At 32.3% G+C, this 15,862-nt stretch overlaps 5 protein-coding genes across 10 annotated transcripts; 4 read left to right on the top strand and 1 right to left on the bottom strand.

The window, feature by feature from the left end:
• The first annotated feature begins 335 nt into the window (after positions 1-335).
• LOC104749950 (tropinone reductase homolog At2g29320) lies at positions 336-1,827 on the top strand. 3 transcript variants are annotated; one of them, XM_019238212.2, is made up of 6 exons: positions 431-594; positions 694-901; positions 989-1,076; positions 1,161-1,205; positions 1,325-1,431; positions 1,536-1,827. In XM_019238212.2, the coding sequence occupies exons 1-6, from the start codon at positions 530-532 to the stop codon at positions 1,725-1,727; spliced, it is 705 nt and encodes a 234-aa protein (XP_019093757.2). In that variant the 5' UTR covers positions 431-529; the 3' UTR covers positions 1,728-1,827. The 3 variants fall into 3 exon arrangements, with proteins under 3 accessions (XP_019093756.2, XP_019093757.2, XP_087349077.1); XM_019238211.2 differs by having other exon boundaries at positions 336-594; positions 989-1,205; XM_087492951.1 differs by having other exon boundaries at positions 452-637; positions 672-901; positions 989-1,205.
• Positions 1,828-3,241: 1,414 nt separating this feature from the next.
• LOC109125023 (tropinone reductase homolog At2g29330-like) lies at positions 3,242-5,146 on the top strand. Of its 2 annotated transcripts, none has more exons than XM_019238214.2 (5): positions 3,242-3,412; positions 3,513-3,720; positions 3,825-4,041; positions 4,545-4,651; positions 4,755-5,146. In XM_019238214.2, the coding sequence occupies exons 1-5, from the start codon at positions 3,348-3,350 to the stop codon at positions 4,944-4,946; spliced, it is 789 nt and encodes a 262-aa protein (XP_019093759.2). In that variant the 5' UTR covers positions 3,242-3,347; the 3' UTR covers positions 4,947-5,146. The 2 variants fall into 2 exon arrangements, with proteins under 2 accessions (XP_019093759.2, XP_019093760.2); XM_019238215.2 differs by having other exon boundaries at positions 3,359-3,416; positions 3,512-3,720.
• Positions 5,147-5,776: 630 nt separating this feature from the next.
• Positions 5,777-7,847, bottom strand: LOC104753423 (uncharacterized). Its single transcript, XM_010475679.2, has 2 exons — positions 5,916-7,847; positions 5,777-5,806 (listed from the first exon to the last, which is right to left on the bottom strand). The coding sequence occupies exons 1-2, from the start codon at positions 7,845-7,847 to the stop codon at positions 5,777-5,779; spliced, it is 1,962 nt and encodes a 653-aa protein (XP_010473981.2).
• A 1,852-nt stretch (positions 7,848-9,699) lies between these two features.
• LOC104749949 (tropinone reductase homolog At2g29340) lies at positions 9,700-11,181 on the top strand. 2 transcript variants are annotated; one of them, XM_010471664.3, is made up of 5 exons: positions 9,700-9,959; positions 10,071-10,278; positions 10,365-10,581; positions 10,700-10,806; positions 10,894-11,181. In XM_010471664.3, the coding sequence occupies exons 1-5, from the start codon at positions 9,895-9,897 to the stop codon at positions 11,083-11,085; spliced, it is 789 nt and encodes a 262-aa protein (XP_010469966.2). In that variant the 5' UTR covers positions 9,700-9,894; the 3' UTR covers positions 11,086-11,181. The 2 variants fall into 2 exon arrangements, with proteins under 2 accessions (XP_010469966.2, XP_087349076.1); XM_087492950.1 differs by having other exon boundaries at positions 9,838-9,990; positions 10,028-10,278.
• A 1,013-nt stretch (positions 11,182-12,194) lies between these two features.
• LOC104749948 (tropinone reductase homolog At2g29340-like) lies at positions 12,195-13,872 on the top strand. 2 transcript variants are annotated; one of them, XM_010471662.3, is made up of 5 exons: positions 12,195-12,682; positions 12,773-12,980; positions 13,065-13,281; positions 13,370-13,476; positions 13,561-13,872. In XM_010471662.3, the coding sequence occupies exons 1-5, from the start codon at positions 12,603-12,605 to the stop codon at positions 13,750-13,752; spliced, it is 804 nt and encodes a 267-aa protein (XP_010469964.2). In that variant the 5' UTR covers positions 12,195-12,602; the 3' UTR covers positions 13,753-13,872. The 2 variants fall into 2 exon arrangements, with proteins under 2 accessions (XP_010469964.2, XP_010469965.2); XM_010471663.3 differs by having other exon boundaries at positions 12,434-12,656.
• Positions 13,873-15,862: the final 1,990 nt, after the last annotated feature.

The following is a 15,862-nucleotide window of genomic DNA, read 5'->3' as shown; positions in this document are numbered from 1 at the left end:
AAGTAAGCCCTTTTGCAGTAACAGAGCAGACAAAAGCAGAGTAAAACTTGGACTCAAATGAGAAGATGGTCTTCAACTTCAACAGTCATCCAAATACAGAATCATGTGACAACACACCATGCTTTACAATCCCTATGCAAATATGCAATGATGACTCAGAGGAGAGATGGCGTCTGTATGGCACAAACAATCATTGTAGTCATCCAAAACTAAATGCAAAAGCTTAAAAAGTTATTTCTCATATTCACTGTTTTACGAAAGATTTAATTGCGAAGAAGTCAAAATCATATTAGAAGTTATCGATGTATTAAGACTTTTTCAACACACTATAACTTAAGCGAAATGAATAATATCTAAAAAATTTCATTTTTTGGTGAGGACCACTAACTTAGATATTCTAGCCATGCTCTCTTTTGACTACTACATCACTTCTGAACCACACATACAAACTAACTCAATAATTAAGACTTTATCTGATCCACATTGATTGTATATATATTATTATCATTGCTAGTAACAAGCAAGGAAAATGGATAAACGATGGAGTCTTCAAGGTATGACTGCTCTTGTGACCGGTGGAGCCAGCGGAATCGGGTTTGTCTATCTTTCTATATCACCTCTTTAACCCCATTGTTCTGCTTCTAAATGGTCACTATTTGAAGGAATTAAAGTTTTGTGGAATGTTATGTTTAGGTATGCCATAGTAGAAGAGTTAGCTGGTTTTGGAGCTAGAATCCATGTGTGCGATATATCTGAAACTCTGCTCAATCAAAGTTTAAGCGAATGGGAAAAGAAAGGGTTTCAAGTGAGTGGTTCAGTTTGTGATGTAACCTCTCGTCCTCAGAGAGAAAAGCTGATGCAAACCGTCTCATCCCTGTTCGATGGCAAACTCAACATTCTTGTAAGTAAATGATCATTATATAGAAACAACTACGCATACTCTATAACTAAAATTCATATATGAGAGAATTTGTTTTTTACAACATAGGTTAATAACGTGGGCGTACTCCGGGGAAAGCCAACAACAGAATATGTAGCAGATGATTGGACTTTCCATATCTCAACAAACTTGGAAGGTGCTTACCATTTTTGCCAACTTTCACATCCTCTCTTGAAGGCTTCAGGCTATGGAAGCATCATCTTCCTTTCCTCGGTTGCAGGGGTTATATCATTCGACATTGGATCCATTTATGGTCTTACAAAAGGTAACTTAAGTTAACCTAGCTAAGTTGCTACTAGAGGCTATTCATTGCAAAATCAACAAGGAGTAGTATTTTTTTTTTTTACTTCAACAAAAAAAATGTTTTGTTAATTTATTTTACAGGAGCCCTGAATCAGCTAGCTAGAAATTTGGCATGTGAATGGGCAAAAGACGGCATAAGAGCTAATGCTGTTGCACCTAATGCTGTCAAGACTGCTCAGTCTCAATCTGTAATAAACAAATAATATAAAACTCTTTTTTTTTTTTTTTCATTGTTGTGAATTTTAACAACCTCTATTCCTCTAATCATTTCTCAATTTTTTGTTTATAAAAGTTTCTTGAGGACGTCAGTTTGAAGAAGGCATTGTTGAGTAGAACTCCACTTGGCCGTGTTGGAGAGCCGAATGAAGTTGCATCAGTAGTGGTCTTCTTGTGTCTACCAGCAGCTTCATATATCACAGGTCAAACTATTTGTGTTGATGGAGGCCTGACGGTTAACGGTTTCTCCTATAAACCACAGGCTTGAAAATGGCCTAGCTTGTTGTGTTTGGTTTGTAGTTTCCTTAAACACTCAACGTTCTCTATATCTCTAATAAAAAATTTCTCTCTATGAGTTTCTACATGAAGATATAAATGAATTCACAATTCCATTATGAATAGAAGATTCAATTACACCCGCGGCACTAACAACTTTGCGGCAATTAATCTTTCAAAATCAAAATGCTATATGCTTCAACTCAGGTCTATTTGACATTTTATTGATCGTGGTTTACTGGCCGGCTTTGGTAGTTGTTGATTGGTGCTTTGTTAGGAACATGGATAGTTGGATACTCTCATCAACGACCCGAAGCAACATAACTTGAGAATGTTAATAGCATTGAGATTTGAGAGAGTATATATTACCGTCTATGTCACTGAATTTAAGAATGTTAATTGTAACACAACACAACATGATTATAGCGCACTTATTTCATTGTTGTTGTTCCGTCTCTGTCACTGAATTTAAATGATTGTAACATAAACAAGATTATGCTTATTCTATTTTGTTGTTGTTACGTCTATGTCTCTGATTTTACATGTTAATTGTAATACAACATGATTATATATACTTATTTTTTGTTGTTGTTGTTCCGTCTTTGTCGCGTTTTTTTTGTTTGTCTTAAACTCTCACGACGAGAACGGCTTTGTCGTGTTTTATCTCGTGATTTCTTGATTCTTTCCCCCAGCAACAAATAATTTAAGATCAAGGCACGATTACAGATTACATGCTCATATATTTTCCCATGTATGCGCACCTCTCTATCGGTTTTGGGTCCTACCAAATAATTAGTAATAATAGAAATGCATTTGAACAAAGAAAATACTATCAAGGAACACCTCATTTTGTAACGGTTTTTTTAAAGGAATATTTAAACCCACTAGGAAGTTTTTTAATGGTATTTTTAGGTTATTTTGGACAAATATACGAATTTAAAAAAAAACTTCTACAGAATTTTTACGTATATATTCAATAGATTGTGGTATTTTCGAACTGATGTCTGTCTAAACACGTACATTGTCATATCTACCGATACGGTGAAAACAAAAATTAATAAAGTATTACGAATCTAAATATAAATTTTAAATTTAATTTGTAAATCATACTTTTGAAAATAAACTAAAATGAATATTATAAATAAAAATGTCTACGTTTTATTGCGTAAAATCATAACATATATGTAATATTCTGATTTTAGAAAATATGGTAGTGCATGTGCATAATTTTAAAAGTTTTGGTCACTTATCTTACCAAAATGTATTTATATTTGCCGTTAAATGTTGTAAAAAATTTCCACAGTTTAGACGTGCTTGAACTGGAGCAATATCATGATAGATATTTCAGAAAATGATTTAGAACCGCACCAATGAAAATACGACAAAAAAAATCATGTAGTGATCTGTAGGATCGATGTAGATTAGAAAATGTGTTGATCGGGTTTATAATATATATATATATATAGATATATATTTATTTAATTATTTATTTAAATATCTTTAAAGATTTACGATCAAATGAACCACGGCTTATCGTTAATATTTTATATATTATGACTCTATATATGTTATGTAGCATCTCTGTTCTTTGCTAGTCACATGCAAACATAGAATGGATAAAAGATGGAGTCTTCAAGGTATGACTGCCCTTGTAACTGGTGGAGCCAGTGGAATCGGGTTCGTCTTTCTTCTCTCCCTAAATCATAATTTTTGCCCATTCTTTTAGATTTATGTAAGATGTTGTCGCTAAATTTTGTTTTGGTGTGGATTGTTTTAGTCATGCAATAGTAGAGGAACTATCCGGTTTTGGGGCCAAAATCCATGTATGTGACATATCCAAAACTCTTCTCAATGAAAGTTTATGTGAATGGGAGAAAAAAGGGTTTCAAGTGAGTGGTTCGGTCTGTGATGCATCCATTCGTCAAGAGAGAGAAACACTTATGCAAACTGTCACAACGGTATTCGATGGCAAGCTGAACATTCTTGTAAGTTAATCTTAATTTGAGAAACTATGCATATTCTTTTAGGCCAGTAACAAAAGACATATATCGTAAGTGGTTTTTCTTACTTTTATCTGTTTAACATATAGGTGAACAACGTTGGTACAATTCTCACAAAGCCAACAATAGAATATGAGGCAGACGACTTCTCAATCCATATTTCTACAAACTTGGAATCTGCTTATCATCTTAGCCAGCTTTCACATCCAATGCTAAAGGCTTCAGGCTATGGAAGCATCATCTTTATTTCCTCTATAGCAGGGATTGTATCATTTGATGCTGCATCCATTTATGGTCTAACGAAAGGTAACCAGGGTTCTTTGCTGAACTGACTAATCAATAGAGAGATTGTCCATTTTACTAGACGAAATATATAATATCCTATGTATATATGAAATTTCTAAAACTAAATAGAGACCTTTTAATTACGTTTAATATTTGACAAAAACAAAAGAAGCTAATGTTTTAGTATGATAGGCAAAAATTATGATATCACAAGTCATAGTAGTTGGGATGTATATTTTATATATTTTCCAACTCATAATAGTTTAGATATAGGTTTCGTTGTAGTTCTGACACTTTTCGTGTCAGAACTATATATGATCAGACTATCAAAATATAGGGTTTTCATTCATATTCAATAACATATATAAGGAGAATATTGACACAAACAAGACTAGTTGGTTGACCATTAGTTCTAATTGTCTAGAAAAGTTTTGTATATCAACATTAGTTCTAATTTTCTTTGAAAATCCTATAAGAAGTCTCGTCGTAGTAGTTCATCTTTTTTCTTGTGTGTATATGTACAGGAGCTTTGAATCAGCTAGCAAGAAATTTGGCTTGTGAATGGGCAAAAGACGGCATAAGAGCTAACGCTGTTGCTCCTAATTTTATCAACACTGCACTGATTAAATCCGTAAAATACTCCCTCTTACTTTTTTTTTCTTCATTTTTTGGTCTTTTACAAATAACATCATCCACATCCTATCCTTGTTTCTTACAATTTTTTGAATAATCAGTTTCTCGGAGACACCGGTTTTAACCAGAGTTTGTCCAGTAGAACTCCACTTGGTCGTGCTGGAGAACCAAGCGAAGTTGCATCACTTGTAGCTTTTCTGTGTCTTCCTGCTGCTTCATATATTACTGGTCAGACCATTTGTGTTGATGGAGGTCTTACAGTTAGTGGCTTCTCCTATCAGCCACTGGCTTGAGCAATTGAGCCGAGTCTTGTCTTTTGGGTTGGTCTCGTGAAGAACGTCCAAGTCTTGTCTTTTGGGTTGGTCTCGCGAAGAACGTCCAACGATATATATATTCTCATGTATCATATTTTATCCAAGTAAAACAATGTTATTCACCCATGGATTTTTAAAAAACTTAATGAAATCTAATGTTATTTCTTTTGAATTTAAAATCTAATGTTATTATTAATTAGTGATTTGAAAATCTACTCTAAGATCCACTGATGAAAACATTTTGAAGATTTGATTTCAAAGAATTTCCATAAAATCCTATTAAAACTTAAATCATCGTAAAGAGAGTGTTTTCCTATAAAAATAGGAGAATTTGATTTAAAAGGATATTTTTTCTTCAATTTGTCCCATTATGCCTTTTTTTCAAAGTTTGGTATATTGAGTTTTATTATACAGAAATACTCTATTATACCTCTTATTGCAATACTATAGAGAAAAGAATTCAATTCCCTTAATTCAAATTAAGAATCTATAAAATATTTCCAAAATTAAATCCCACAGCTCCCGATTTCTACAAAAAAAAAAAAAAAAAAAAAAAAAAAAAAAAAAAAATCCCACAGCTCTCTCTCTCGATCGAAAGATTTTAGGGATTTTTCCCCCAAATCTATTTCCATTATTTTGAAACATAAGAAATTCAAAATAAATAAAAAAAACATAAGAAAGCCAATAACATGTATTTGAAACATAAGAAATTCAAAATAAAAAAACATAAGATATCTAATAACGTGAACTCCAAATAGTGACGAAGAAGACTACATTATAAATCCTCAAAGATTTGGGATATCATGCTTTTAATCCTCCATTTTACTAGCAAGACCAGCCTGAGAATATTAAAAAAATAATGAATGTTAAATTAAAGAAACTAAAACATGTATTTGAAATGATGTGTAACAGTTGTTGAACAAACCTATTATTAGATCGTGTTTTCACATGTCGATCTATTGTGGCCTTCGCTCCTTGTGACGATCTTATCTTGTCTTCCACTGATTCATATCTTCTTTTTCTTCTTCTACCAGCTCCTTTTCTTGTCTCAGGTGGTACAATTTTTACATCACCAACAGTTTCACGAACACACCATTCATCTTCAGGAACACCTATAAGATTAATGGTTTCCTCGTACAATGATCTCCATGAAGCAGTAGTGAACACATCATCAGCATATGGGTACAGACTTTTCCCAACACTAAAAGCTGCTTTTATGGCATGTCTACAAAAAAGTTTTCCTATGTCGAACTTTCCACATGAACAAGTCCTCTTCTCCAAATCAACAATATAATCTACGCATTTACCTTTAATCTGTAATATGAATTGAGAAATAGGATAAGCTTTTAACTTTTCACCCTTCTCTATTCTTCTAGAAATCTTCTTCTCCACCTCAACGGTTAAAGGGTCGTTCTGCTGCGCACTTAATGCCTTACGCTCATAAAACCAGCGGGTTAACATTTCTCTAATGCTATCTAACAAAGAAATTATTGGATACTCTCTCGGTGATCTCAAAGCTGAATTTATTGATTCAGCAGGGTTGTTGGTGTTAATGTCATATCTATATCCAGGAAAATGACATCTAGCCCATTTTTTAACATCGGCCTCCTCTAGATAACCTCCAATCGCCGGACTAATATTGCAAATTTCCTCAAAATGTTTATCAAACTCAGCAACTCTATACGCTTTTGACGCTTTTGCAACACGTCCAGCCACACCTCTTCCTTTATAATTTGTTACCACATTACCTATCAAGTGGTGGATGCAAATGCCAAGATTAGCCAACGGGTAGATTTTTCCAATCATTTTACCAATAAATATATGTCGATCTAACACAAAAGCTAAATCTTTGTCATCCGCAATAACAACCTTAACCTGCATTAAAAACCACTCCCATGAAGCATCATTCTCAGAATCAGCAATCCCAAATGCAATTGGATACAAATTAGAGTTACCATCTACGGTCGTAACAACTAGTAGAACTCCTTTGTATTTGCTCTTTAAAAACGTTCCGTCAAGTACAATTACCTTCCGAATTTTCTTGTAGAACCCTCTTATTGATTGACCAAATGAAATGAATAGATACTTGAATCTACCATCACAATCAATATCATAATTTGTATGCGTACCAGGATTCACCTCTTTTAGCATGTCCAAGTAGTTAGGTATCTTAGTAAAACTTTTCTCTGGGATTCCTCTTACTTCGTTAACTGCATACTCAAGAGATTCCCAAGCTTGGGAATAAGTTACCTCACATCCATTCTCCGTACGCATAATATTAATGATGTCATTGGGTTTAGGTCCCTCCTTGACACCTTCATAATTATGTTTGATGAGATTCCCGATTGTTCTTGCTGAAGGTGTTCTACCAAATTTCGTTTTCCTTGAAGGAGCACAAGTATGGCTACCCACATACTTGTTGATTTTCCAACACGTAGACCCTTCTAAGCACTCAGCACGAACACGCCATTTGCAAACATTATCAATAGAGCGTATACACCATAATCTTGTACTAGATTTAGTAACTCTGTAATTGAAGTTATACTTCATGGCAAAAAATTCTAAACTTGCCTGTAAAGCTTCCTTGCTTTTGAAATATTGCCTCTTTTTTACCATAGAATCAACCATCATAGATCTAGCACCAACTTCAGCGTCTTTAGAAGTTATGAAGTTACAATCATTCGGTTTTGCTTTGCTCACAATTTTTTGCTGCTTTTCACGGAGGAGACTGTCAACGCCTCCCTCACTTGAATCACTTGGTTCCTTATTCAAATCATTATTGCTTCTATCATTCACTGTGGTTTTAAACGTCACACACAACCGTATGTTATTCTTCATTCTCCAATAAGCAACATAATTTTTCACTTGGCGATCATTCATCATAACAACCGGAGGAGAATCACTTGGCGATCATTCCACATCAACCATGTTTAGTGACTGTATTTCATAGTCTTCCAAAACCATCAACTTTAGCTCTTCAAGAGTTGAATTGGCTTGAAAAGTAAGAAGTTTCCCACGTTTTCTTCATCAACAATAAATCTCCATTCATTTTGCCCGATACATCTCTATATACCACATGTTACATAGATTTGCAACATTTTGCAAAATCAACTCTTGAATGAAAGAACACAAAATTTAGGTTTACAAGCGTAGGAAAGTGACGAAAAGAATGAAGAAAATCTCTCTTAAACCTAAGGTAATCGATTAATAATGTTTTCAGAACACGTTTTCTAAACGTGTTAGAACGTAATCTTTAAGAATATATATGATTTGCATAATTTCGGGACTACGTAAATATTTTGTTTCCTTAAATTTAGGATTCAGTTACCTTGTTTAACATAAGTCTAGACTTTGTAAAATATATTTTTTAAATTATGAACAACATAGAATAAAGTGTAGAATATATCTTCTAATTTCCGCAGGGCACATGATAAAATGTAGATTTCATATTCTGACTTTTGTAGAATATGTATAAAGTGAAGAAAACAAATTCTAATATTTTTAGAATATAGAGTTATGTGTAGAATATATATTCTAGTTTTTGTAGAACACATATAAATTCCGACTTCTAAAAGTTTTAGAAGATAAATCTGTTCTAAAGATTACAGAAAAGGTACAATGCGTAGAATTTGTAAACAATCATATTTAGAACATGTATAGCACGTAGAATTCATAATCTAATATCTTTAGAATATGTATTCTAGATTTTGCAGAATAATTTTTTGTCATTGTTAAAACACATTTTTATTCATCAAAAACACCTTTTTTTCATCAAAAACACCTTTTGGCAACCTCTTCTTTATTTATTAATTTGTTTTTAGGGAAATAAAATTTTAAAATTGCTTAAAAATTAGTTTCAATTTTTTTAAAAGGTAGTTTAGGTATACTCAATAATGTATGGTAGAATGCATAATGGGACAAATTGAAGAAAAAATGTCCTTTTAAATCAAATTATTACATGAGTGACAAAATATGAACTCAAAGATAAAACTCTTTCTATTCATCTTATCTACAAATAGTTACCCTTAACCTGTTATTAATTTATTATCCTTAAATTTCACTAATGAACTATCTGTTTTTTTTTAATTAATTATGACAAAAATGGAGGGGAATCTTTATTACATTTCGTAGTATGGCAACCGAGTTATCATGTAGATCGCCGTAGTGACCACCAGCCCTGGCCCATAAGGATGATGATATATATATGAGCTAAAAATTATTAACGAGCAAGTTATCTCTAAGATATATGACAATTTTTTAAGCTCGGGAATCATCCATTTTATTGTGGAGTATAGGGACATGTTGTCTCGTGAATTATTCCAACAGTACTTAAGCAATATTAAAGGTTCTCTTCACCACACAAAATAAAAAATAAAAAATAAAAAATATGATAATAGTACTTCAATAGAAGCGAGAAGGAGAGAAAAAGCAAATAATGATTTAAAGATCCAATAATGGCTAGAAATCAAAAGAGCATAATTACAACTTCCCAAATGTAGCAAATATTCAAGAAAAACTCATTCAGTAGAAGAGAGAAAGGGACAAATGTGGTTTTATCATACAATGGGTTAAACTTTTGAATGTTTGGTAAAGTGGGATGATCATGAAACCAAACCAGAAGATAAGCACTGAAGGTATGATAGAATCGTTTACCTTATTTTGGTTACCTAAACACACGTGCAATGTTTACAACTTCTATAAACGACAACTGATTCTACAAAAGTGGACTTTTATGTCAAGATTTTGACTATTAATAGTCCAGTTTTCCTCTTGACCATTAACTTTTGTCATGTTCTTTATTATGGACTATGGTTAACGTCTCCACCTCACATACAAACAAAATCATTAATTCGCACTTATCTCATATATTGTCTATATAATAATGTGTATCACTTCTCTGATCATTTGCATGTAACATACAAGGAAAATGGATAAAAGATGGAGTCTTCAAGGTATGACTGCTCTTGTAACCGGTGGAGCCAGCGGAATCGGGTTTGTAATTCTTTTCTCTTTATCATCTTTGTTACCTATTGTTATGCTTCTACTTTAACATCCTAGATGGTCAAAGATTTCAAGGAATTTTAAGTTTTGTGTATTGTTTAGGTATGCCATAGTAGAGGAGTTGGCTGGTTTTGGAGCTAGAGTTCATGTATGTGACATATCTGAAGCTAAGCTTAATCAAAGTTTAAGCGAGTGGGAAAAGAAAGGGTTTCAAGTGAGTGGCTCAGTCTGTGATGTAACCTCTCGTCCCGGGAGAGAAAAGTTGATGCAAACCATCTCCTCACAGTTTGATGGCAAAGTCAACATTCTTGTAAGTAAATTATTCTTAAAGATATATAATAATCAAGTTAAGCATGAGAAAACTCTTAAAAGACTCTTTATTTTCAAAATGCACAGGTAAACAATGTAGGTGGAATCCGCTCAAAGCCAACAACAGAATATACTGAAGACGATTTCGCTTTCCATATCTCAACAAACGTGGAAGCTGCTTACCATTTTTGCCAACTTTCACATCCACTCCTAAAGGCTTCAGGCTATGGAAGCATCGTCTTTGTTTCCTCGGTTGCAGGGATAATATCTTTTGACGCTGGATCCATTTATGGTCTAACGAAAGGTAACCAGAGACATATATAGTTACTATTAGAAGCATAGATGAAGTTCATTGCAAGACTTACTGATTAACACCGAGTGTTGTATTTTTTTTTTTCTGTGTATTGTTAATTTGTTTACAGGAGCTTTGATTCAGCTAGCTAAAAATTTGGCATGTGAATGGGCAAAAGACGGCATACGAGCCAACGCTGTTGCACCAAATGTCATCAATACTCCTCTGTCTCAATCTGTAATAATAACGACTTTTTTACATTTTCTTGTGATTGTAACAAATCATAGTTCCCTCTAACCATCTCTTAATTTTTTTTCCTTCAAGTATCTTGAGGACATTAGTTTCAAGTACGGATTGTTGAGTAGGACTCCACTTGGTCGTGTTGGAGAGCCGAATGAAGTCGCATCACTTGTGGCTTTCTTGTGTCTACCTGCGGCTTCTTATATCACAGGCCAGACCATTTGTGTTGATGGTGGTCTCACTGTTAATGGTTTCTCCTATCAACTACAGGCTTGAGAATGGCATTGTGGTGTTCTGTTTTGTTTGTCTTAAATTCTCAATGTTTTCTCTCAAATAAAAACTCACAACTATGAGTTTCTTAATAATTAAAAACTAAATGATATCACAATATAATTCCATTGTGGAGATGATAATCTCTCTTGGATAGAAGCTTTGATTACACTTGCAATGCCAACAACTTGCAGCAATATATAACTCTCATACTCGATCTTCATCTCAGACCCTAAATAACTAGATATACAAAGCTCATTCTCAAAGACAAACTCTTGTAGCATCACACTATGCTTTACAATCCCTATGTAATGATGACTCAATGGAGACATGGCGCGCGTCTCTATGGCACAAACTGTATACCCAAAAGTGAGTGAAAATTTAAAAAGTTTCATTCAGAAAAAAAAAAAAATTAAAAATTTATTTCCTTTCTGTTTTACAAAATATATCATTAAAATTTAAAATGTCAAAGATCCATCATTAGTTGCACCAAAAGTATAAAGAAATATTTGCCTTTTCGCTCCAATCGAGAAAAAAACATATATATTTATATATCAAATTTGAAGATTTTATTAAGCATGAAAATGGTACAAATATTAATGAAATTAAAAGTAAGTAAAAGTTGGAAGAGAAGTTTGCAGTAAAAGTTGTAACAAAGGAAGAAGACTACCCACGTCAAGTATAATATTTTTTTGTCACGTCAATAAAAGGAGGGACTCTATCCACGTCAAGTAGTTAATATAAACACAAATTTTGCCGGAATGTTCACCTTTTTTACTTCTAGTTCCCGACTTTCCGTTGTCTTTTGTGAGTAAAGTTATTGAATTAGACATATGAGTAAGTTGTGGCCAATGATTTGACAACAGAATGTCATTTTTTAAGCAGGACCATTAACTCATATATACATTACCAAGTAGAAATGGCTATTCAGCAGCCTCAGCCGTCAGACCATCAATTCAACAACGACTATTTCAACGTTCTTGAGAAATAAGTTGCAAGAGAAGTTTTACCAAAGAGAGAAAGAAAGAAGCCTATTTGATGTGTGTTGTTACCTAAACACGTGAAATCTTTACCGAATTATGTTCACCATAATCATGACTTCTAGTTTCAGTATTTATTTGTGACTGATTTTATTATAAAAACAACAAATGAGTAATTAAGTTTGGTCGAACATTTTGACTATAAATAGTCATTTTTGCTTGGAACCACTTATTTAGATATTTTAGTCATGTTTTTTGGTACAAACATTTCCATCACACATACAAACATACTCGTTAATTTGCACTCATATGATCCACTTCATCTATGGCATTGTCGTTCATTGCTATTAAACTTGGCAGATATCACTATGGAAGTTGGCCAATGTTTAATAGGTTTTATATATGTTCCCTATGGATGCTTATTAATATATCCATGCACCTCATATTTAAAGGTTTAGTGATCTATCTTCATACTATATATAATTAATCAGTGGAATCTCTGGTTAGTGATAAGACATAGGTAGTCACGATAGATAAAAACAGATGGAGTCTTCAAAGTATGACTGCTCTTGTGACCGGTGGAGCCAGCGGAATCGGGTTTATATCGCTTCTATACTCTCTCTGTAACACCTATTTCACCTATTGTTCTGTTTCCTTATATAATATCATGAAAGATCAAGATTTCAAGAAATTTATGTTTATGGAATGTTTAGGTATGCAATAGTAGAGGAGTTGGCTGGTTTTGGAGCTAGAGTCCATGTATGTGATATATCTGAAGTTAAGCTTAATCAAAGTTTAAGCGAATGGGAAAAGAAAAGGTTTCAAGTGAGTGGCTCAGTCTGTGATGTGACATCTCGTCCCGAGAGAGAAAAACTGATGCAAACTGTATCCTCTCTGTTCGGTGGCAAACTCAACATCTTAGTAAGTAACTTGATCTTAAAGAAACTGATCGAGTTTAGCATTTTCGTGAGGCAAACTTATGAAGACTCATTTTGTGAAACATAGGTAAACAATGTAGGTGGAATTCGCAACAAGCCAACGATTGAGAATGTGGCAGAAGACTTCTCATTCCATATCTCAACAAACTTGGAATCTGCTTACCATCTTAGCCAGCTTTCTCATCCTTTGATAAAGGCTTCAGGATTTGGAAGTATCGTCTTCATTTCCTCTATCGGAGGTGTTGTATCGATGGCTTGCGGATCCATTTTTTCTCTAGCCAAAGGTAACTACGTGTTGGTGTTGCTACTAGAGGCAATACCAAGTCCCGAAAACGAGGGTCTTAAATGTTTGTTTTATATATCTTTTTACAGGAGCTCTGCATCAGCTAGCTAAAAATTTGGCATGTGAATGGGCAAAAGACGGCATAAGAGCCAATGTTGTTGCGCCAAATGCTATCACGACTCCCCTGTCTCAACCTGTAAACAACTATAACATTGTTTCTTGTCTGAATATTGTATCAACGTCAATCCTTCTAATAATTTCTCAATTGTGTTTCTTAAAGTTTCTTGACGACATCAGTTTCAAGGAGGCATTGTTGAGTAGAACTCCACTTGGCCGTGTTGGAGAGCCGAATGAAGTTGCATCACTAGTGGTCTTCTTGTGTCTACCTGCAGCTTCATATATCACAGGTCAAACTATTTGTATTGATGGTGGTCTCACTGTTAATGGATTCTCCTATCAGCCACATGCTTGATAATCTCCTTGTTGCGTTCTGTTTTCTTTTTCCTAAACCCTCAATGTTCTCTCTCTAATAAAAATCCTCACGCTGTGAGATTAGTTTGTACGTGAAAACATAATGAGTTCACATTTCTAAGATGCTAATCTAGCTTGGATAGAATATTAACTCTTGACACCTTTAACGCCAACAATTTGGGCAATATTGTCTCTTTGATACATAAAATAGAATCTTGATTGAGCATCTCACGAGAATAAACATAGAAAATCAAGCAATTCTGATGCAAATTTTTTTTTTTTTTTTTTTTTTTTTTTTTTTTTTTTTTGTGTATGGTATAATTTATGTATATTTTCTCCTTCTTTGAATGATATATTAGGTGTTAGAATATAAATTCTATGAGAATATTTTTTGTACATTGTATAATTTATGTAAGAATTTAGTCAGTTTATTAGTTATTACAGAAATTTTAGTACTTCAAATTTTCAAAAGTTACTAATATTGTCATATATTGGGGGGGGGGGGGGGGGGGGGAAGTTAATTATATTGAATTACTAGTAGATTAACTTTATATTCACTTCTCTCTTTAAACAGAAATATATACAGTTACATCTTTATTAAAAAAACACATATATATATATATATATATATATATATATCTTCAATTATTATTTAGTTATTTAGAAATTATATATTAAAATATACTTTAGTTTACATTGTTTAAGATCAAGTTAATATATATTCACTTCTCTCTTTAAACAGAAATATATACAGTTACATCTTTATTAAAAAAACATATATATATATATATATATATATATATATTCAATTATCATTTAGTTATTTAGAAATTATATATTAAAATATACTTTAGTTTATTTTAAATGGATTGAAAATGAAATAAAATAATTTAATATCAAGATCATGTGAATTATTTATATTAAAATGTGGAAATAAAACAGCAAATTATTACTTGACATTATCCTATACAACCCAAATATTATAATCTTATATCCTTAAACTATTTAATCATCAAATTATTTGTTACACTAAAAATTAAAAGAAACAAAATGACACTTATGAAATAAGGGAACATCATATGACAATCTTTTGTAGTTTTTCAAAAGAAAACTTTACTTTATTATTAGATGATACAATATAGTAAGATTTCTTTCAACTCTTACTTTAAGAATCTGACTCCCAACATAATTATATATTAAAATTATTTTAAAATCAAATACGCATGAAATTATTTATTTTCTTTTATAAGTATTTTAAAATGATTGCATAAATCATCAAAAGATGAACAATGTAAAGCTAATTTACATTTGTGGAAAAATATTCAAATTTAAAGTTAGGAACTTCCCAAAAACGGATGATCCGAACAATGATATTATTGTTACCGGTGTTTTGTTGTTCATTGGAGACTGAATCGAGGATGGAATAGAAAGTAAATGTTTTAGTTTTCACAATAGTATGAAAGAGGACGTGCTTGTATGGTAATATGTTGTTTTTAGAAAACTAAACTTTATACAATGTTTGAGCTTTTAAGAGAGAGAAGATATTCAAATCAAATATTAATGATCATAGATTCGCAAGTGTTTCTAAATAATAAGTTAAAAATGAGAAGTTATATAAACAAAAATGAAAACTGAGGAAAATAGTGGGTATATATAAGACAATACATAAAATGATGGTATTCTTTAAAATCAAACCTAAGTAATTATGTTCATACACCATAGAACCTAAAACAAAATACTGATCAACCCAAATAAAAAGTAAAAACAAATTGAAAACCAAATAAAATAGAAAATGGTTTCGTACTTTTAAAGTAAAAACTGAAACCAAATTAATTTATGATAGACTAATTTAAAAATATAGAAGATTTTATAATATATGTAAGATAATTGTTGAATAGTTTGCTTTTTGAATTTTTTTCAACATTGTTACAAAAATATATTCCTTCTATTTTTTTGTTTTAGCATCTAATATATTTCATAATGAAATTATACACCATATAACCTAAAAAAAAAAACTGATCAACCACACTTAAAAATATAAAAAAAATGATACCAAATAAAAATAGGAAATGGTTTCATACTTTTAAAGTAGAAATTGTTAGGCTGATAAA

This window comes from Camelina sativa, chromosome 16, assembly GCF_030686135.1.
Source record: "Camelina sativa cultivar CO46 ecotype springtype chromosome 16, ASM3068613v1".
Taxonomy (NCBI): Eukaryota; Viridiplantae; Streptophyta; class Magnoliopsida; order Brassicales; family Brassicaceae; genus Camelina; species Camelina sativa.
Note: the sequence above shows the minus strand (reverse complement) of the source record. Positions and strands in the feature narration are given on the sequence as shown.